At 45.3% G+C, this 22,219-nt stretch overlaps 2 protein-coding genes and 1 long non-coding RNA gene across 3 annotated transcripts; 1 reads left to right on the top strand and 2 right to left on the bottom strand.

Annotated features, from left to right (window-relative positions):
- The first annotated feature begins 12 nt into the window (after window positions 1-12).
- On the top strand, window positions 13-1,137 carry LOC119293184 (WRKY transcription factor 71-like). Its single transcript, XM_037571733.1, has 3 exons — window positions 13-213; window positions 366-530; window positions 631-1,137. The coding sequence occupies exons 2-3, from the start codon at window positions 463-465 to the stop codon at window positions 848-850; spliced, it is 288 nt and encodes a 95-aa protein (XP_037427630.1). The 5' UTR covers window positions 13-213; window positions 366-462; the 3' UTR covers window positions 851-1,137.
- A 406-nt stretch (window positions 1,138-1,543) lies between these two features.
- On the bottom strand, window positions 1,544-6,157 carry LOC119294564 (TATA-box-binding protein 2). Its single transcript, XM_037572766.1, has 9 exons — window positions 5,855-6,157; window positions 4,914-5,001; window positions 4,101-4,172; window positions 3,344-3,394; window positions 3,219-3,263; window positions 3,036-3,128; window positions 2,832-2,933; window positions 2,674-2,747; window positions 1,544-2,109 (listed from the first exon to the last, which is right to left on the bottom strand). Coding segments are annotated over exons 1-9 (603 nt in total). The 5' UTR covers window positions 5,932-6,157; the 3' UTR covers window positions 1,544-2,108.
- A 1,997-nt stretch (window positions 6,158-8,154) lies between these two features.
- Window positions 8,155-9,888, bottom strand: LOC119293182. Its single transcript, XR_005142975.1, has 4 exons — window positions 9,531-9,888; window positions 8,588-9,395; window positions 8,421-8,498; window positions 8,155-8,262 (listed from the first exon to the last, which is right to left on the bottom strand). It is a non-coding gene; the product is annotated as an uncharacterized LOC119293182 (long non-coding RNA).
- Window positions 9,889-22,219: the final 12,331 nt, after the last annotated feature.

Raw genomic sequence — 22,219 nt, 5'->3', positions numbered from 1 at the left:
TGGCTAAACAATTTTGGTTTTACGATTAGCAACTTAATTAGCATATGCATACATATGACTAACCTAATTAATCTGTTGTCGTGGTCGATCGTTTACGGTTTCTCCAAACATATCCACATGAGATATATACTACTCATTCACCAAGCCGGCCGCCGAGCAAAACAAAAGAAGCGTCCCTTTCGTAGGAATCATTCGTTCATCCTCCAAATCCTTGTGCGTGCTCTGAATCTGATTGTCTCGATCGAGTTTTTTTTTTTCAGCTAGTAGCTAGATCCATGCATGCCCCTGTTTTCTTAGTCAGATTAAGTGCAAGTGCTCGTTCATTTATGTATCCATGAGTTGTATTTCTATGTATTGGTTTGCAGAGGGAGCGGAGGAGGTGAGAGGGGTCATCATGGCGACGAGGAGGAGCAGCAGCAGCAGGCAGCTTGGGCGGAGGCAGCCGGCGTTCAGCCGCTGGTGATGCCGGAGGACGGGTACCAGTGGAAGAAGTACGGCCAGAAGTTCATCAAGAACATCCAGAAAATCAGGTGCGTAGACGGAAGTAAACGATGCATGTCGATCTGCCGGCCGGCCAACACCTTGGTTAACGAAGGGCGCCGCCGGCGGCGCGGCGCATTGTGCGTGCAGGAGCTACTTCCGGTGCCGCGACAGGCGGTGCGGCGCCAAGAAGAAGGTGGAGTGGCAGCCGGGCGACCCCAGCGTCCGCGTCGTCTACGACGGCGCGCACCTGCACGGCTCCCCGTCGTCATCCAACGGCGGCGGCGGCGGCCAGGACGGCGCCGCCAACCGGTACGATCTCAGCACCCAGTACTTCGGCGGCGCGGCTCCCACGCCGCAGACGCGGTGACCAGACGACGCGACGGGCGCCGCCGGCCGGTGGCGCCATCAGGAGGACGTGTGGTAGCTGTTGAATGGCCGGCGGTGGCGGTGCCGGGGCGCCGCCGGTGCAGCGTTGTCGACGGTGTAGGTGGCAGATTATCTGCGGTCAACGTGATTACAACAGGTGCACTAGCTAGCTGGTTGAGCGGTCGCACTGCTACGACTAGTAGTACTCCTACGTACGTAGCTCCGTTTGTTTCCTGTATGTATGTATGTACGATTAGTTCAACTCTGGTACCTGAGGCCGCGAGTGCACCAGCATTAACTAGCAGTAACACCTGAGGCTGTCACGCTAAATGCCTAAATGTACAAGTGGATCGGGTCGCTGGGTTGACTCTTCAAAAGCCTTCTTGCACCAGACACCACAGCCGACTACTAAAAAAATTCATTAGAAGTACAAAATAACCCAACATAAATTACATCTATTCCTCTCATGCCGAAGCCTTGTCGATGACAGCCAAGAAGCATTTGTGCACGCGCGCCACAAAGCCAGTCATCGCCGTTGAACTCTTGAATCGATCTGAAAAATATGTTTGAGCCACTTTTTTCCTGGCACGTGTGATCAGAATCGAACGGCCAAGAGAAAAGCGCCGCTGCACAGGGTCCATTCAACCGACGAGGTGCAAAAGAAATACCAGGCGTGCGTATTAGCGAACACGGAAAAGAGAAATGCATCTTTGGGTTTTCGCTGTTCATTATAATGCAAGTTGGAGCATCTCAGGGAGTACTTACACAACAGAAAAAATGACAAATATAGTTACTACTCTACATACATAGGTTCAGCAGTAGGCACATACAGATTTGCCCAACATGACATTGTCTGTCAACACCAGCCTTCTCATCACTGTACCAACAGCATGGAAACTTACACCGTGCAGTGCAGTTCGCTGGAAGTACTCTCAGAAGACTCACACACAAGCTGTCTTCTATGCAGCTCAGACATAAACTCTACTCAGAATGAACGACCCTTTTTGTCGACCGACTCTTCTATCATGCAGCGGACCTGTTATCGTCATCAATCAAGAGACCAAACGGATACGACGCCTCGAGCATCCATCCACAACATGGGCATCTCACCCTATCCCGGCACATCAAAGCTCGCATCAAATTACAGCACATGCTATGGGCTCCTCCCCCACACTATATGTACAGTTGAAATTAGCAGCCACGTCTCACAAGATGGCAAAATCTCAGGGGACCTTGTAGATGTGAGTTCGGTAAGTTAATCTGCAAACGAAGACAAGCAAGAAACAATCAGTTTTATTCTTGTATACAAATGTCTCGATCCAAATCTAAAAAAGGCAAATTGTATTATTACTACTACCCAACATCTTCTGCAGGGAAAAGAAAGGACGCATGGCCATAAATCAATCAAAACCAGACAGTATTATTATTAGTACATCGTTTGCGTATAGAGAAATCTAAGCCACGGCAATGACACCTAAGTAGAGAGATTAAGGCACTGGAGAATCAACTTTCCCTAAGATGAAACAACGTTCTCATCAGCCTCCATTCAACAAAATGTAAAAACTCCACGGAAAAGCATGAGCGAGCGCGCTGCTCCACAAGGACAGATTAAATGACCAACTACAACCATAACATTCAAGAATTTGCACAATGTACAGTTGCTCTACACTAGAAAAATGTTCCCCGCTACCATATCGCACATGCACATACCAAGTGCAACCATCCACCAAAATGCTCAAACTACAACAACTGAACAAGAGATCTCCTTATTTTACTAGGTTTCTAGCTCACGGCAAACATAACATTATCAATAATAGTGCATACCATTGCTGAACTTTTCTGAACTCTGTGAGTACAGGATATATGTTTTCAAAGGCGGTGTATGTCTCTTCTCTCACCTGGAAAGGCAATAGTTTTAGCGTCTTTCAGATGTACTAAAAAGAATAGCCAATGGAAGTATATGTACAGTAAAAGACTACTACCTTTGCCCCCGTCAAGACAATCTTGCCTGAAACAAAAATCAGAAGAACAATCTTCGGTTGCTTCATTCGATAGATTAGACCAGGAAAAAGTTCTGGCTCATACTGTAAAATTAAAAACATCAAAGGAAACAACATTCAACTTACACTCGAGAATAACAGCAACATGCAGATGTTCTCAAACAAACATAGAATCATTCGACTTACACTTGAGAAAGCACCATGAGAATATGCAAGGCCCTCCAGTCTAATTGGAAATTTGACATCACAAGAGCCAACGATATTCTGAATTTTGAAGTCCTGATATAGCACAAATGTTAGGACTGTCTCACGAGATGAAACTGGTCAGAGCGCAGGTGTACTCTATGCATGCCTGGAATAGTTAGTTACCTTGAATTTAGCTGGAAAGCCAAGTTTCTGAATAATACGAGCATACTGGGAACAACATTGTGTGTTAGACTTCAGAAACCTCTCAGCCAGCATAGACCAAATAATCGAAGCAAACAATGGCATACCTTTCTTGCTGCAAGCTTGGACTGCTGTTCACTCTTTGCTCCAGTACATACCTGCAACAGGACTTGTGTTAACATAAGTAAACATGGACATGGACGGCTAGTTGTTGTATACATGGTGATATTCTCTGAAACCTATACACTTTTCAATCAATATAAGAAAGAACAAAAGTTCCTTTCTTCAAAAATAAATATCTTTTTTCCAGCCAAATTGCCATAAGATCAGTGATGACAACCAAGAAAGCTTATTTGAATAAAGATTTCGATCCAGATAACATTCAAAGTCATCTTTCATTGCAAATTATCCTTTCACAGGTACTGGAGTACATTATTTTAGGGTTCATTTATTACAGATAAACAAGAGATATTGATGATGCTTGACTGCAATGAAATTAAGCTACGGGTAACTGCTCATTCCATTAGTGGAACAGAGTAATTAGTTATCTCCAAAAATAAGAACATGATTTCTTGTGCATGCAAATTTTAACTTGCACATTTATAAAAGAGTACTCCCTCCGTAAACTAATATAAGAGCATTTAGATCACTATTTTAGTTATCTAAACGCTCTTATATTAGTTTACAGAGGGAGTACAAATTAGGTATGAGTTTATTAATGTGGTACATGTGGCGATTGAAAAACTAAATAAAACAAGTCTAACCGGTGGCAGTGCAAGTGTGCAACAGCAGCTCATGAAAATAGGCATTCTAATAGTCAAGAACATGTACTAGCTTAAGTGCTTAAGTGAAGTTGGACCATACCATTTTACCTGACGCAAATATCAGTGCTGTAGTTTTTGGTTCTCTTATTCTCATGATAACTGCAGCAAAACGCTGTATGAAGTGAAGAGTAAACAAACAAAAGCATTAGACATGGAACGGAACAGCTAAGTGACATAAAACAGGACGTATCACCAGAAAATACGCAGATAATCAAGTTGCTAATATGCATACTTTGTGTATACTACTCTTTCACCGATGCATTATTGGATAGCAAACTCAATAGCGTACATTAAGCTTAAGACATTATTACGTTCAATTCAACGTACTCCCACTACAGTCAAGGTTTATCTGGTAACTGCAGCACTAAGTATCATTTGGCATTTCTTATTTGTAGGGAAAATGAGTTCTTATTTACGTTACAAGCTGTTGTGGGGTGCATCTTTACTATCTTCCATTAGCATTACCCTATCAAACTAGAATCATGGAGAAAAGAACAGTTTTGCGCCCTGGGCAAAAAAAATAAAAAATTGTGCCTTACAAAAACAACTATTTAGATACAAAATTGTTTTTTAAACCAGGGGCACAAAACTTGTCTTTCTTCCAGAAAAATTTACATGCAACACAAAGTACATGTGCAAAAGAAATCATAGCTTTTTGGCATTTCAAAAAAAAAAATCAACTAGAAAAGCATGTACTGCAGGTGCAACTTTGAATTACATCTGGGAACGTTAGCTTTATATATGTGTATGTGGTAGCACAAATAACCTTAGAAAACAGGGATGCACGCAAGTAAAAAAAAACTTATAAGTGAAAACATGGCCACAAGAACACACTGGCCAATCGTCGTCATACCTTTGGATTATATTCCGCGTTACGTGCTTGCAGAGCTATTGCTTTGAGGTCTAACTTACAGTCCAAATTGACTGTTGACACGATATTCCTGCCACAAGATAAGAGGATACACAAACAATGAACTCAATTTTCTCAATAGAAATGGCAAAAGAAAGGTCATAAGCAAAACACAACATCATCTAGAAAACTACAATTCCTAGCGCTGAAACATAACATGGCAATCCAACAACATAAAGACAACGCCACAGGCACAACACACTTTCCAATGCACAACAACAAGCAAGTGCACCATGCTAATCATGGATTAAATTTCCACACACGCTGGCTAGTACAAGTATAAGCTGGCTAGCACGCAAGACTGAAAAAACGACTTGTGCTTTCTTGACCATGTCAAATAAAAAATTGTTCAGCTCGCACCAGCAGTTGAGATAATTCCATCGCCACACCACACAAGATCCTAAGTTTGGGCGAGGACTGGTGATAAACTCCATAGCGAGTGGGTGAGGGCCAAGAAACTATTCCATATGTGCAAAGAAGGGACAAATTTCGGCATGGTTGTTGGTTGGGGCAGAGACAGAGCAAGCCCTTGGGTCTCTTCCTCGCTGTGACGGATCCAAATCCTAATATCCGGGGCAAAAATGCATGTGATTACTACTATTACTCAAACCGGCTAGACTAATTATCGCCCCTCGTACTGCCCTACATCACCCAGCAATTCACCATAAGGGGCAATTTAATATTTTCTGGTATGGTTGGTATGTGATTACTACTACTACTCGAACCGATTAGCCTAATTACCGCCCCATCTCCGGCAGGCGCCGTCCGCACCCAAAGGATCTACTAAGCCAAATCAGGTCAACGAGCCGCCGGCGACGGGCGGGATCTCCCCGTGCCCTCGCCTGCGGCGACCCAGGACGGGGCGGGGCGGATCGGGGACTTACTGGAGTGTGGGGATGATGCCGGAGGGGTGCTTGGACAGATCCACCGGCTCGCTCCCCTCCAGCGTCGCCTCCGCCATGGCGACAGATGAGCCCCCAGACTCCGCCCGGTCGAATCCGAGCGGATCCGAGGCCGGAATTTGGCGGGAAGAGGCGCGCGGGCAGGAAAGGTCGGCGGAAAATTTCGAAATTCGGGGTCTTTTATAGAGATCGGAGGCAGGAGGAGCCGGGAGCGGGGAGGGGAGGGGATCTGTCTCGCGGGAGGGGATGCGTGTGGTGTGGTGTGTGCGGGGGAGGAGGCGGGCGGTGGGGGGCTTGTGGTTGTGGTTGGGCGTGGCCGGTGGGCCGGGCGGCTTGGGGATTTATACGGGGAGCGAGGTGACCCCCTATGGCCGGTCATAATTGTTTTCCTATGTTGCATTTCGTGTGAATTGTTTCCAAAAAGAAAATAGCCGTTTTGTGACACTCCAAATTTGTGCGAGGCATATGTGAGCGTGGTTTATACAAGGATGCTAGGCTATTTTTACTTTCTAGGTATGTCCCTGGCGTCAGTGACAGAGTGGCGGGCGAGCGGGAGGGCCTTGAAAACTCGTTGTGTCCTCTTGTTCGTCTCTTCCATGCCTACAACTACGTATGTCTTGTAGAAAATGATAGGCATCAGATTATGTGTCATTGCTTGTCCTGGTGGTAGCTATCTGTCGGTCGGTGGATCGACATGAAGCCTTCTCGGTACTTCATGTGGTGTGCATGTTTCATAATGTCATATCAAGGTTCCACCCAACCATGTTCAGATTCGGCACAACATATTCATTATCTTTGTAAAAGAAGCATGCCCTCTCATGGATATATAACACCCTCTAGCTCCTTGGTCTGCTACAATCACACTACTAGCTAGATTTGAATAAGATGATCTCTCTTCCTCTACCCTCCCATCATCGCATGCCGAATGTTCAATCACATTACACTAACTGGAAATGAGAGGCCTCGGGAACAGACCGTCTCATTACATGTCGAACAATACAAGAGTTGATCTTGCACTACGCTGAGAAGAAATGCGACAATGCGCCGCAAAACATGGCTCTCCAAGACACACCACACATAAATGTAGAAGTTGAAGCTTTCAAAGGGCAGACACCATACCCTCTTGCAATGTGACTGGGCTTCACTGAGTAGCTTATCAAACATGGGCCCGACTCATCTCTTCGGGGGAAACACGGGGTCTATTCTAAATGTGATGGGAGATGTTTGTAGTCAGTGGCGGAGCCAGGGGGGGGGGGGGCGAGCAGGGGCCTAGCCCCCCCTAACGATCGACCGAACATCGAACAGCTAGTATCAACTAGCTGAGTGCCCGTGCGTTGCCACGGAATATCACATTTTTATTCTTCGACGCCCAGTATGCTATCCATCTCTTAATATAACCCCGTCATGTAGAAATACAATGTGTATTGTCCCTTCTTTCCTCACCCTTGTATGTGCTTGGAATTTTCCGCAACTCCATCTACAATGTGTCGCTCACCATTTCCTATATAAGTTGTCAGGATTGTAACTATAAAATGCACCTTTTCCTTCTCCACTGCTCCAACTATCCACCCCTCACCTCTACCACTCCCACTGTATTGCAAAAATGTAATAGCAAAGAGAAGTTTCTTGTAGTAAATTTTTAAACATAGACTATATTTTTCAATTATAGAACCGCAACTATTGCAAAATTATTTTAACTGCAAATTCTACATCATCATTTTCACATCGTATACTACAACATGTTAAATGAAGGTTAATCCTGAGAAGACTCGGCAGGCAACCTATAATTATTTTCGACAAGCACTATTTTTTTCTGCAACTCCATCTATGATGTGTCATCGCTTCGCTCAACACTGCCTATATAAAATAAGTTGCGAGGATAGTAACTACAAAATGCACTATTTCCTTCTCCATTGCTCCCCCCACCCCCCATTCCATTGCACAAATGTATCCGCAGCCATCAATTTTCTGTAGTAAAATTCAAAACATATAATACATTTTTCATGTACATAACTGCAACTATTGCAAAATGATTTTCACTGCAAATCATCATTTTCACATCATGTAATACATGTTAAATGAAGGTTAATCTAGACAAGACTCGGCAGGCAGCCTACATTTATTTTCAACAAATTAAAATAATTTCACTTTACAAATTTTTCCATAATCCATTATATCCATGATCTTACTGTAAACATGTTCAGAATAGACTGTGTGTACGCCATCCATGCTTGCTGTCCTGTCCCCAAAATCAGTGTTGGATCTCACAACACATACATAATGTAGACTCAGATGGTCAAATCAGAATACTTCATTTCTAAACTCGTGCAGTGCTGGCAACTACATATGGCGTCAGCCACTTGCAGATTTGAACAGTGGCAGGCTGAAAGCTGTACACATAACAAAAGAAACATGATGAACTTCTTGAACAAATAATAAGAGTGTGCAAAGGACTGAAGGTGCAATGTTCAAATACATCGTTCCAGGTCAGCCAAAACCAAAGCCAGTTAATTCATTTTGTGGCAAACCAAGTCTGTTAAGTACTTACCGTATGAGCAAAACTTCATGCTTACATGGATTAAACACCAAATAAGAGAACTATTGTACTCTATATGAGGACACGATCCTGCAAGATTTGAAAGGATGAAGTCATGTGAAATGGATCACTTATATAATATATGAAGCATTAATCGGGAACATGTCAATTTAGTATACCTCGAAGAAATACACATCCAGTATGGGCGGATGTATCCGGATGTTATAGATCCTAAACTTTTACAGTATATGTTGACTATTAGGCATGAACAGACATTACAAACTCAAAGTTCAATAACTGCAAAACGACAACCTGCAAATCATATTACAGGGTCTTCTGTAGAGAAAAACAAAATGCTAAACCAAACTTCCGTAGAACAGCATGAGGTCAGCCCAAATAGTTGATCCATCATCATTTGAACCATTATAAGAAAACTTGTTGGAAACTGAATAATTCTATGATGTTTGATGCTAAAAACACATGGATTCTATCAACATAAGTCAGGTCTTTTGCACCATCGTTGTCAATGTGATGTCCACCCATTAATGCCATAAGAACACCATAACTGTCTCTACCATAACACCACTTACTGACATCATGCCACTTAGGATCAGATGTTGTAGCCTCACTTCCACCGCCATCCTTTGTTCTATCTCACTCATGGTGGGCTTTTCCACCGTGAGTAGAACACATATGGTCGTGTAAAATCTAGGACAAGAAGCTCCAGCGATGTTCACATCGTCGACGAAAGGTCAGTGGAATTAGGAGTGGAGCAAATGTTTTGGGGAATCCTGTGCTAATTGAATTGTGGCTCAAAGATCTTGTATTGCTTATGTTTCTCCCATCTATCTCTGACAAAAAATAGGATTAGATGGGCACTTTCGCAAGTACACGTCCTCTCTCTCTATCTTTCTTTCTCTCCCCGCCAGATGAAGAAGCAACGGAAAACAATCTCACCCTTCCTCTTATTCCCCTCATGTCCCGTTCCTGTAGCCAAACAAGAACATATATGAGACACACCTGATGGAGAGAAGAGTTGGAGCTCCTACCACTTCGTAGGAATAGATCGAGCCGTCACCGCACAGCCCTAGAGGATGTGCTGGTGCAGATGAAAGTCGCCACCTGCCGGAGGCTCGTCGTTGGCGGCACACCGGCGGCCGAGGTTGCTGGGATGCATACGTGTGTATGTGTGCCACTCCCGTCCCTTGCTCAAGGTGGAGGCCTAGCTTCCACGCAGCCGGCCACCTCCGCGACGCGCGATCTGGTTCGACCCGCCGCCGAAGCCGAGGCCCGAGGGTGCCGTCGCGGAGATGAGCCGGAAGATTGAGATCTGGTAACCGACCCCATCGAGACTGACGGAGCCACCAACGCAGGCGAACGAAAGGGTTGGGTCTTGGGTCGAGGGACTCGTCGACCTCGATGAAGCGGCTGACGTCGTCGGCTAGTAGCATGAGGGACGGCAGTGGTGAATTTTCTCGGGTGCGATACACGGGGATTGGGAGGAGCGAGGGGGTTGCTGGACGTGGGACGTGGGAGGTGTCCCTGTTCCGGGTCGTGGCTGCTTTTTTTTCTTACCGTGGCTTTTCTTGTTTCCTTTTATCGTGGGGGGCGAGAGAGCGATCGTGCGGAAGGGGAGGGCGGGGAACGAGGCCGAACCATCAAAGGAGGTCGAACTATCACGACGTTCGATCCTCCTTTAATAATAGAGATTAGCGATAAAAAAAACAGGTACACATGTACTCGGCCCCCCTTATCTGGCTATCTCTCAACGTGAGAACTGGAAAAAGGGAAAAGGCCCAAGTCAAAAGCCCACAATCAGCAGCCGATTGGCGTATACGTGGGATTTGTGTGAAATTAGTCGCCGTTGTTCCATGCCCTTGGCGTCCGCTTGCCTCCGCCCATACTGCGACGGCGGGATCCAACCTTCTCTGTTCTCTCCATCGGATTCCATTCAGATTGAATCAGGCGACACCGGTGTTGCGAGGGAGAATCTTGTAGGCTACAACCATCGATTCTCCTGGGCTCCCGCTCACTACCCAAAGGTTAGCACTATTCTGATTAATCTCTATCCGTTCAATCTTATATGCGTCAAAAATATTCTTTCAATCTAATTTAATTCTTTTGTTTATGAGATCTGCGATACTAAGTTTTCTTCCAACGAAATTACAAATATCATTGATATTGTTTAACGGAATATATTGATCTTTTTGTGTGTGATTAAAACGTTGTCAATTATATTGAAAATTGTAGAGTCTGAATGAAAATAATACAATTATAACTATGTTTTTTTTTTGTGTGGAAGCGCCACATTATTACTACTAATACATTGTCAAAAGTTTGTAAACGCAAACCATGAAACCATGCAGTGAGGATGGGTCAAAACTTTTCTTCCAACATCAAGCCTGTCAATCTTTCTGGAAAACTATAGTATCTTCGTTGCATTGTAGCAGATACTATAGCTGCGAATTCGAGTGAATTGAACTCTCCAATGGCTTCTATCGATGGTTCACATTGCTTCCCGGTTTTGTGATTCAAAAGTTTAAACCTGATACACTATAATAGTATAGAAATATAGATATAGATATAGATATCTCCCGGCAAAAAAATGTATCTGCTTGGCCCCCCCTATACCCAAATTCTGGCTCCGCCCCTGTTTGTAGTAGCATGTAATCACATTACAGGACTAAACGACTATTTATATGGGGAGCGAGGTGACCCCCTATGGCCGGTCATAACTGTTTTCGTATGTACTCGGTGCATTTCGTGTGAATTGTTCCCAAAAAAGAAAATAGTCGTTTTGTGACACTCCAAATTTGTATAAGGCATTGTGTGTGGTTCACACAATGATACTGGGTTGTTTTCACATTAGGTATGTCACTGGTGCCAGTGACAGGCGAGCAGGAGGGCCTTGAAAACTCGTCGTGTCATCTTGTTTGTCTCTTCTCTGCTTACGACTAGGTACATCTTGTAGAAAATGATAGGTATCAAGCTACGTGGCATTGCTTGTTCCAGTGGTAGCTACCTGTCATTGAATCAACATGAAGTTTTCTCGACACTCCACATGTTGTGCAGGTTTCGTAATATCATATCAAGATTCCACCCAGCCATGTTCAGATTCGGCACTGTGTATTTATTGTCTTTGGAAAAGAAGCATATCCTCTCGTGGACCCTCTACCTTCTCGGTCTGCTTCAATCACACAACTAGCTAGCTTTCAATAAGATGATCTCTCTTCTTCTACCCTCCCATCATCGGGTGTTGACTGTTCATTTGTATTACACTATCTGGAAATGAGAGGCCTCGGGAAAAAACCATGCCATTACATGTCGAACAATATAAGAGTTGATTTTGCACTATGCCGAGAAGAAATACGACAATGCCCTACAAATCATGGCTCTTCAAGCCATACAACACCTACACGTAGAAGTTCAAGCTTTCAGAGGGTGGACACCAAATCCTCTTGCAATGTGACTGGGCTAGGTGGAGTATCTTATCAAACATGGGACTAACTCATCTCTTCGTGGGAACCATGGGGGGTCTATTCTAAATGTGATGGGAGACGTTTGTAGTCGCATGTAGTAACCGGATGTTTTTATGAGCAAATTTTTTTATATTCCTATGTGGTACTACATTTTGTGTTATATGAATAGTTTTGTGACACGCCAAATTTGTGTGAGTTTATGTGTTTGTGGTTCATGCAAGGATACTAGGCTATTTTCACTCTAGGTATGTCCCTGGCGCTAGTGGCAGGCGAGTGAGAGGTTCTTCAAAACTCGTCATGTCATCTTGTCCGTCTTTGTGGCTATGACTGCGTACATCTTGTACAAAATGATAGGCATCAAACTACGGTGTCATTTCTTGTCCTAGTTGTAGCTATATGTCATTGAATAGATATAAAGTCTTCTGGATCCTCCACGTGTCGTGTAGGTTTCATACTATCATATCAAGTGTCCACCCACCCACATTCAAATTTCACACTACGTATTTATATGGGACCGGTGGGCCAGGCGGCTTGGGTATTTATACCGGGACCGAGGTGACCTCCCGTGGCCGGTCACAATTATTTCCCGTGGCCGAGCGGGAGGGCCTTGAGAACTCGTGTCATCTTGCCCGTCTCTTCTCTGCTTATGACTACATACATATTCTGTAAAAATGATAGGCATCAAACTACGTGTCATTTCTTATCCTAGTGATAGCTATGTGTTACTCCACGTGTTTTGCGGGTTTCGTAATGTCATATCAAGATTCCATCCAAGGCATTGAATATTTATTATCTTTGAAAAAGAAGCGTCCCCTCTCATGGATATATAACACCCCTCTGCCTCCTCGGTTTGCTTCAATCACACTACTAGCTAGATTTGAATAAGATGTTCTCTCTTCCTCTACCCACCCACCATCGGATGTTGAATATTCAATCACATTGCAGATTACACTATCTGGAAATGAGAGGCCTCGGGAACAAACCATTCCATTATACCTTGAACAATAGAAGAGTTGGCTTTGCACTACGTTCACAAATAGGAGGACCATCTGCCGAAGTGCATCAATCTTCAAGTCAAGCGGCACCAACAGGTATAAGTGGAAGGATTCGAAGGGCATTCACCTTAACCCCTTTACAATATAAAGGGGCTAAAATGAGTAGCTTATCAAACATGGCCCCAAGTCACTCTTCGAGGGAGACATGGGGGTCTATTCTAAATATGATGGGACATGTTTGCGCTAAGCATTCCAAACAATTCAAAAAAACATGTAGTCATTGGATGTTTTTATGAGAAATTTTTATATATGATCCTTAAATGGATACCAAGATTGCATAAACTAGAAAAATAAAAAATAATGCAAACCTACAGGCAAATGTAAAAAAATGAAACAACTTTTGACATCAGTAAACCAAGAACAGAGAGAATGACTACTTGGACTTTTTCTATCGTTTCGGTTTCAGTTAGGATCTTGTGCTCATCTCGGTACAAAATGAAACACTTATGAAGATCTAAAGGCTCTCATGCCTGCCTACTTTTTAGGCTTCGGCCCTTCACTATTTTCAAAAAGACAAGAACAACTCGAAATTTTCATAATGTTCATTTCGGTGCACCCCCGAAGACGAACTGAGAATAAACAACAACTCAAAAATATCGTACGCTATGTGCCATGATAATACCAGTTGTGGTATATCAAATCGAGTGTCATAAATGCTCTAAGTACAAGCATCGTGGGGTGCAATCAATTATAGCATTATAAGGTCTGTAAGACATGGTAAACATTACATGGCATGTACCACCACATGGCCAAATGATGTGTCACACATCTCGCAACTACTTGTTGTCCCTACACTAGTACATTCTTATACTAGATCCAACAAGAACCAAAGAAGGAAACACGAAGAAAGAAGACATATAGATTGTGATCATGCATATCCGCACGCGTACGAGCACGACCTGTCGCCATTCGGCTGGTTAGAGCTTAGTTGATGTCTCCTACTGTCGTGGCCATGCTAGTCTATTATCTTTTTCTTGATTGTGTTTGCCATTCTTTCGTCATGATTTTTCTTGACGTAGCTTAGATCATGACTACTTTTCTTGCTCTTCTCAACCAACTAATAACTCTTCAGAGTCCCATTTGTGACTCCACATTCTATTATTCGTGTTTTCTGAATAAAATCATATGAATTACATAAAGAAATATTTCCTATCCATAAACTTTGGGGGGTGTAGCGTTGTACAAGATGAGTCAACATGCTAGAAACACACCATCATTGGTTGATTGTTGTTGATTCTTACTAGGAACTTTTCTATGCATATGTTATCAACCATGCATGTTGAGTTAGGATTGACTTGATCAAAATGGTCCTTGCATCATGAAGTTATCAAACAATTGCATATCTTTCTCAATCAATGTCTTTGCGTGTGGATATCAACACTTGTTGTCTACCTTGGTTGGTTCTAGATTTTCGTTATCCTTTATGTCCTGTGGAGAAAAGCGACCATGTGGGCATGCATGGGGACCCTTTTTCAAATAATGTTGTTCGTATAGATTTACATGAAAGAAAATATATTGAATAAGAGTAGTTCAAAATTGAGAATAAGTCAACATGTTATTACTTGCAACTTTTCTTTTAATTTCCTCCTTCCTTCATGCCCCTAATGAACTCCTTTAGTATTATGTGGTAACCTCGATTAGATATATAAAGTATATGTTGTCCACACTACTTTTCTGCATAAAATTGAATCTCCCACCAACTTGTGTTTCACGTGAATGCTACAAATAGGTTAGGGTGTCCAGTCCATCAACATATTGCCATTGCATCTTAGAAGTTTTGTGTTTTATCTTGAGATTTATGTGAAACTAAATGGTAGTAGTATCATCTTTCCTATTTGATTAGGTACTGTGCATCTCCTCTTTCAACTGTGTGCTACAATTCAACATATATTTATGTTCTCACTTTGTGTTTCCCTAATGTATTTTGATCCAATCTAGCTAGCATGTGCTTTAAAATGCATGCAAGGGAACAATGAATTTTTGTGTAAGCTTTTCACACACTAACGAGTGCATCAATTGGTCAATGTTGTTTTAACCAATGCATGATATTAGAACATTATAACATTAGTTCTAACAAGAGGATAAAAAACGGATATTGCATGTCCATGAAAGCTGGCTAGTTTTTTTAGATCCTTCCTAGTCTCATATCGTAAAATTGAACAATGATGACACATCCTTTGACGATGAGGTTTGCCACTTCAAATGATGAATGCTTTCTTAGCCCTTTACGTGGTAATGGAGAAGTGTTATTCCAAATAACTCAACACACCAGAAATACACCCTGGGAGGAGCACTAGCCTCATGCGAGCAATTGAAGCCCTCTTAGGGATATATAACACCCTCTACCTCATCGGTCTGCTTCAATCACAATATTAGCTAGCTTTGAATAAGATGATCTCTCTTCCTCTACCCTCCCATCATCGGACGTTGAATGTTCAATCACATTACACTATTTGAAAATGAGAGGTCTTGGGAACAAACCCTTCCATTTTGTGTTGAACAATAGGAGTTGACTTTGCACTGCACTCATGAGGAGGATAATGTCCTGTAGTACATGGATATTCAAGTGAAGCAACATAAACACATAGAAGTGGAAGGTTTAGAAAGGCATTCACCCTACCCCCTTGCAATGTAAAGGGGCTAAATTGAGTAGCTTATCAAACAAGGCCCCGAGTTATCTCTTCGAGCGATACATGGAGGTCTATTCTAAATGTGATGGGACATGTTTGTAATGGTATGTAATTGTTGGAGATCATTGCAGAAAATAAAAAATTTCTACGCATCACCAAGATCAATCTATTAAGCAACTAGCAACGAGAGAGAGAGGAATGCATCTTCATACCCTTGAAGACCGCGAGACGGAAGCGTTACAAGAACGCGGATGAGGGAGTCGTACTTGAAGCGATTCAGATCGCGGTGGATTCCGATCTTAGCGCCGAACAACGGCACCTCCACGTTCAACACACGTGCAGCCCGGTGACGTCTCCCGCGCCTTGATACAGCAAGGAGGAGGGAGAGGTTGAGGAAGAGGGCTCCAACAGCAGCACGACGGCGTGGTGGTGATGGAGTGGCAATACTCCGACAGGGCTTTGCCAAGCTCTTGCGGAGGAGGAGAGGTGTTGGGAAGGGGAGGGGCTGCGCCTTAGATGTGGTGTTGCAGCCCTCCCCTCGCCCCTCTATTTATAGGGGAAGGAGGAAGGGGTCGGCCCCCTCTAGATGAGATCTAGAGGGGGGGGGCAAGGGGAGGGGGCTTGCCCCCCAAGCAAGGGGGGCGCCCCCTTTAGGGTTTCCCCCACCCCTAGGCGCATGGGCCCAAGGAGGGTGGCGCCCAGCCCTCCAACGGCTGGTTCCCTTCCCTCTACAGCCCATGAGGCCCTCCGGGAGAGGTCGCCCCTCCCGGTGGACCCCCGGAACCCCTCCGGTGGCCCCGGTACAATACCGGTATGCCCCCGAACATTTCCGGTGACCGTATGACAACTTCCCATATATAAATCTTCACCTACGGACCATTCCGGAACTCCCCGTGACATCTGAGATCTCATCCGGGACTCCGAACAACATTCGGTAATCACATACAAGTCTTCCTAATAACCCTAGCGTCATCGAACCTTTAGTGTGTAGACCCTACGGGTTCGGGAATCACGCAGACATGACCGAGACAGCTCTTCGGCCAATAACCAACATCGGAATCTGGATACCCATGTTGGCTCCCACATGTTCCATGATGATCTCATCGGATGAACCACGATGTCGAGGATTCAAGTAATCCCGTATACAATTCCCTTTGTCAATCGGTACGTTACTTGTCCGAGATTCGATCGTCGGTATACCAATACCTCGTTCAATCTCGTTACCGGCAAGTCACTTTACTCGTTACATAATGCATGATCCCGTGACTAACCACTTAGTCACATTGAGCTCATTATGATGATGCATTACCGAGTGGGCCCAGAGATACCTCTCTGTCATACGGAGTGACAAATCCTAGTCTCGATTCGTGCCAACCCAACAGACACTTTCAGAGCTACCTGTAGTGCACCTTTATAGTCACCCAGTTACGTTGTGACGTTTGGTATACCCAAAGCACTCCTACGGTATCCGGGAGTTACACAATCTCATGATCTAAGGAACTGATACTTGACATTAGAAAAGCTTTAGCAAACGAACTACACGATCTTGTGCTATGCTTAGGATTGGGTCTTGTCCATCACATCATTCTCCTAATGATGTGATCCCGTTATCAATGACATCCAATGTCCATAGTCAGAAAACCATGACCATCTGTTGATCAACGAGCTAGTCAACTAGAGGCTCACTAGGGACATGTTGTGGTCTATGTATTCACACATGTATCACGGTTTCCGATTAATACAGTTATAGCATGAATAATAGACAATTATCATGAACAAGGAAATATAATAATAATCATTTTATTATTGCCTCTAGGGCATATTTCCAACAGTAATCACTGGATGTTTTTATGAGCAATTTTGTTTTTTATGTTCCTTAAATAGATACCACGATTGTACAAACCATAAAAGTGAAAAATAAATGCAAACCTATAGGAAGTGTCAAAAATGAAACAACTTTTGAAACCAATAAACTAAGAGCAAAGAGAATGACTACTTGGAAATTTTCTACCATTCCAGTTTCACATAGGATCTTGTGCTCATCACGGTACAAATGGCACACTTATGAAAATCTAAAGACTCTCATGCTTGCCTACTTTGCAGGCTTCGACCCTTCACCATTTTCCAAAAAAAAAATCAACTTCAAAATTTTAAAATGTTCATTCCGGTGCATCCCTGAAGGCAAACTGATAGACAACAACTAAAAGATATCATACGCTGCGTGCCATGGGGAACCAGTTGTGGTATATCAATCGAGCGTCATAAATGCTCTTAGTACAAGTATTGTGCAGTGCAATTGGTTATAGGATTATAAAGTCTATGAGACATGTTAAACATTACATGGCATGTACCACCACACATCCAAATGATGCAACATGTCACACATCTCAAAAATACTTTTCACACTATATTATTCCAAGACTTCTACAACCAAGGTATCCTGCATCCTAATCTTAACAAAACTTACATTGCTCTAATTCCCAAAGAAGAAAAGGACAATGCTCGTCAAGATTTTAGACATTGGCTTGTGCAATGTTGTTTATAAAATCATCACTAAAACATTGGCTAGCTCAAAATCCACCTCCCAAATTATATCCATGAAACCGAACAAGCTTTCATTCATGGTAGAAGAATCCCCAACAATATTATCATCGGCCAAGAGATTACACATTCGTTTTAACTATCATAAATCTATTATTTTAAAAATTGATTTAGCTAAAACTTTTGATATGATAGAATGAAACTTTATTCATATGGCTTTGTTACGTAAAGGGCTACATGGTCATTTCATAAAATTGATATGTGAATGCATCTCCACTGCCTCTTTTGTTGTCAACATTAATTAACAACCATTTGGAAACTTCAAAGGATCCCGAGATATCCATCAAGGTTATCCTTTATCGCCGTATCTCTTTGTTCGTGTGGTTAATGAATTGTCTCTTTCCTTGAAAGAAGCTTAAATGACAATCATTTTAGTTGTATTCAATTGGGTCCTTCTTGTCCTCCAATTCACCTGTTGTTGTTTGCAGATGACTTGATTGTTTGTGGCAGAGTAGATAACAACGATGCTACTATTGCTCAAATTGTTAAACAATTTTACAACATTTCAAGCCAATCTCCTAATTGGGGAAAGTCTGCTATTTTATTTAGCAAACATACTAATAATCCTCATAAATCTTCAATTGAATCCATCTTTCCTGCCCATGGTATGAATTCTAGCACCCTTCATTTAGGTTACTCTTATTCTTCCTAGCAGTGGCGTAGCCAGGCCCCAGGCTACCAGGGCCATGGCCTGGGGCATGGCAGCTTCTCTGTTCGTTGACTGTAGCATTAGGAACACTATTCGACACTGTTTAGTACTGTAGCTAGGCTGTTGGCACAGGGCGTGTCTCCAACCTGGCTACGCCTTTGCTTCCTAGTAATAGAAGATCTGCGGCCTATGAGTTTTTGATCGACAAGTTGAAGGCTAAGTTAACAAGTTACAATGCAAATAGATTATCTCATGCTTGCGGGCTAACCTTAATAAAATATGTTTTTTCTTTAATTCCATTCTACCACATGTCTTCTATGGTTCTAGGAAAAAGTATTTTAACCAAGCTCACCTCTACTGTTTGTAAATTTTGGTGGACACGAATTCAAGAAGACAATGCTTCTAGACCCCTTTGTTTTAGAGCCTAGGAAGAATTCTGCAAACAATTTAGTGAAGGAGGTTTGGGTATTAGAGACATTTCCTTGATGAACATAGCTTTAATTGCTATGGCTATTTGGCGGCTTATCAAAGAACCTACAGAGAGCTATTTGCCTTGTAACCTGTCAACCCAAACAAGTATGGAAGAACAAATATTTGGTTCCTAGAGTAGAAAAATTTGCCCGGCATCTTATTCGCAAGGCTATATCTTCTGGGTTGTGAGCTTACATGTTCTCCACTCATATAAAAAAATGAGTGTTTTTTGCGGGTAAAAAAGGAGTGTTACTGTTATGACCGTCATATTAGGGGCTTAGCCCAGTGGGTTATGGCCCAAATTATCTTATCGTTATTAGGGGCTTAGCCCGATTATCTTATCGTTTGCTTAGGAGTAAAGTAAACCTCTCTATATAAGGAAAGGAGATGTATCAATCTAATCAAGTAAGAAGCAATCATATTTGCTCGGCTTCCTTAGGGAGCCGGGAGACCTAACCCTAGCCGCCTCCTTCCCTGCGCCATCTCCCTCTCAGCCGCCGCCTCCTCGCACACGACGGCGCCTAGCCGCCAGCGTCCGCGTGTTCGTCCACAACCAGCTCCCTCCTTCCCCTACAACCTCCGGCCTAGACCCGGTCGAGCCCTAGTTTCTATCACTTGTTATCAGCTAGCTTGGTTTCGACCATGTCATCACCACCACCAAGCCCGTCGCTGCCCCTCGCCACCACCGCCGCCGCGCCATCGCCGATCCTCTCCACGGCACCGCTGGTCCTTCCCTCGGCGCCGATGGGTTCCACCGCCGGCGCATCGACCGGCCAGTCGCCGCCCCCCTCCACGGGTCCGCCGCCATCACCCTCCACCATGCCGCTCGTCTACTCCCCGGAGGCCATGACCGGCATCCTCAACGATCTGGTCGTCGCGGTCCAAGGAATCCGGCTGTTCCTGGCCGGTCCGTACGGGCCGCCAACGCCTCCGCCGTCGGCCGTCTCCTCCGGACCGCCGGCCTTGCCCTGGTACTCGGTCCCCGCGGCGATCGCCCGGGGCCATCCGTCGCTCCAGCCACCGGCCGCCCCAGTGCTATCCTGGCCGCAGTGGCCCGCGTCGGCTCTCGCGGCGCCACCCGTGCCTCCCCCGCCCGCCCCAGCGATGTCCTGGCCGTAGTGGCCCGCGCCGGCTCTCGCGGCGCCACCCGCGCCTCCCGCACCCGCCCCAGCGCCGCAGTGGCCGTACTGGCCCGCGCTGGCCCCAGCCGCGCCAACTGCGCCTGCCGCACCGGTCCAGCTTCCATCGCCGCCGCCCAACTCCGGACTGGGCCAGTCCACACCGGGGGGCCTCCCGATCCAGCAGGTCCATTTTCCGCCGTCACCGTCCCCGATTCCGCCACCGCCAGTTTACACGGAGGCTGGGCACCCATCGGTATCCACACTGCAGTCTGGGGCCTCGTCCGGCTCCGCGGGGGCCTACGACGGCCTCCCCACCGTTGATCGGGCGCCGTCATCATCACTGCTCCGCAACGCCGAGCCGGTCGGCCATGGCGCACCGACCCAGATGCCGCCATGGTTCGCCAAGATCGACTTCGCCACTTATGACGGCACGGAGGACCCGCTTAACTGGCTCAACCAGTGCGATCAGTTTTTTCATGGGCAGCGCACGCTCGCGTCGGAGCGCACTTGGCTGGCATCCTACCACCTCCGCGGTGCAGCCCAGACATGGTACTACGCCCTCGAGCAGAACGAGGGTGGCATGCCCCCGTGGGAGCGCTTCCACGAGCTGTGCCTCTTTCGTTTTGGGCCGCCGATCCGCGGGAGCCGCCTGGCCGAGTTGGGCCGCCTTCCCTTCACCTCTATGGTGCAAGACTACACCGATCGCTTTCAGGCCCTGGCGTGCCACGCGTCTGGCGTGACGGCTCACCAACGGGCCGAACTCTTTGTCGGCGGTCTGCCAGATCATATCCGCGTGGACGTCGAGCTGCAGGGACCTAGGACCTCCAGACAGCCATGTACTACGCCCACACGTTCGAGCGCCGCGCGGTGGCCATGCAGCAGGCATCACTGCTACCCGGACCAGATGTTCCCGCGTAGGGTCGGCCTGCTCAGGCTTCCGCGGCACCCCCTCGCCGCGACCGCGGCGCGCCCGTTCCGCCGGCTCACCTTGGCCGAGCTACTCGAGCGTCACCGCCAAGGGTTGTGCTTCAACTGCGACGAGCCCTACACGCCCGGCCACGTCTGCCCGCGACTCTTCTACCTGGAGGCTGCAGACTACATTGAGGAGGATGCCGTCGCCGCCGACCTGACCGCCCCAGCTGTCGCGAAGGTGTTTGACGCTGGTTGATCACCTCGAGGAGTTCAGCAAGCGCTTCCCCACCTTACAGCTCGAGGACGAGCTGTTTGTGCAGGCGGGGAGAAGTGTTATGACCGTCATATTAGGGGCTTAGCCCAGTGGGTTGTGGCCCAAGTTATCTTATCGTTATTAGGGGCTTAGCCTGATTATCTTATCGTTTGCTTAGGAGTCAAGTAAACCTCTCTATATAAGGAGAGGAGATGTATCAATCTAATCAAGTAAGAAGCAATCATATTTGCTCGGCTTCCTTAGGGAGCCGGGAGACCTAACCCTAGCCATCTCCCTCTCAGCCGCCGCCTCCTCGCACACGACGGCGCCTAGCTGCCAGCGTCCGCGTGTTCGTCCACGACCAGCTCCCTCCTTTCCCTACAACCTCCGGCCTGGACCCGGTAGAACCCTAATTTCTACCAGTTACAGGTGTGGTATGCCTGAAACAGATTCTCATATTTTCTTCCACAGTTTGCTGCTACAGTTATCTGCTTCAAGTGGGGGATTAAAACAGATGCTTTTGATCATAATGCTTACCCCCTCTGCTATAATTCAATCTCCCTTATCCTTCTCCCACCCTGAGTGTTATCTTCACTCTTCTTTGGAACATTTGGAAAACTCGCAATGATATTCTCTTGAA

This window comes from Triticum dicoccoides, chromosome 4B, assembly GCF_002162155.2.
Source record: "Triticum dicoccoides isolate Atlit2015 ecotype Zavitan chromosome 4B, WEW_v2.0, whole genome shotgun sequence".
NCBI classification, from domain to species: Eukaryota; Viridiplantae; Streptophyta; class Magnoliopsida; order Poales; family Poaceae; genus Triticum; species Triticum dicoccoides.
Note: the sequence above shows the minus strand (reverse complement) of the source record. Positions and strands in the feature narration are given on the sequence as shown.

Bases quoted from the DNA above. Each gene is read 5' to 3' on its own strand.
- LOC119293184 (XM_037571733.1), top strand. From the start codon at position 463: ATGCCGGAGGACGGGTACCAGTGGAAGAAGTACGGCCAGAAGTTCATC. The intron at 531-630 runs GTGCGTAGACGG...TTGTGCGTGCAG, and splicing joins AAGAACATCCAGAAAATCAG to GAGCTACTTCCGGTGCCGCG.
- LOC119294564 (XM_037572766.1), bottom strand. From the start codon at position 5,931: ATGGCGGAGGCGACGCTGGAGGGGAGCGAGCCGGTGGATCTGTCCAAG. The intron at 4,173-4,913 runs GTATGACGACGA...CACTTCATACAG, and splicing joins ACGCGGAATATAATCCAAAG to CGTTTTGCTGCAGTTATCAT. The intron at 2,934-3,035 runs GTAAGTCGAATG...TTAATTTTACAG, and splicing joins CTCATGGTGCTTTCTCAAGT to TATGAGCCAGAACTTTTTCC.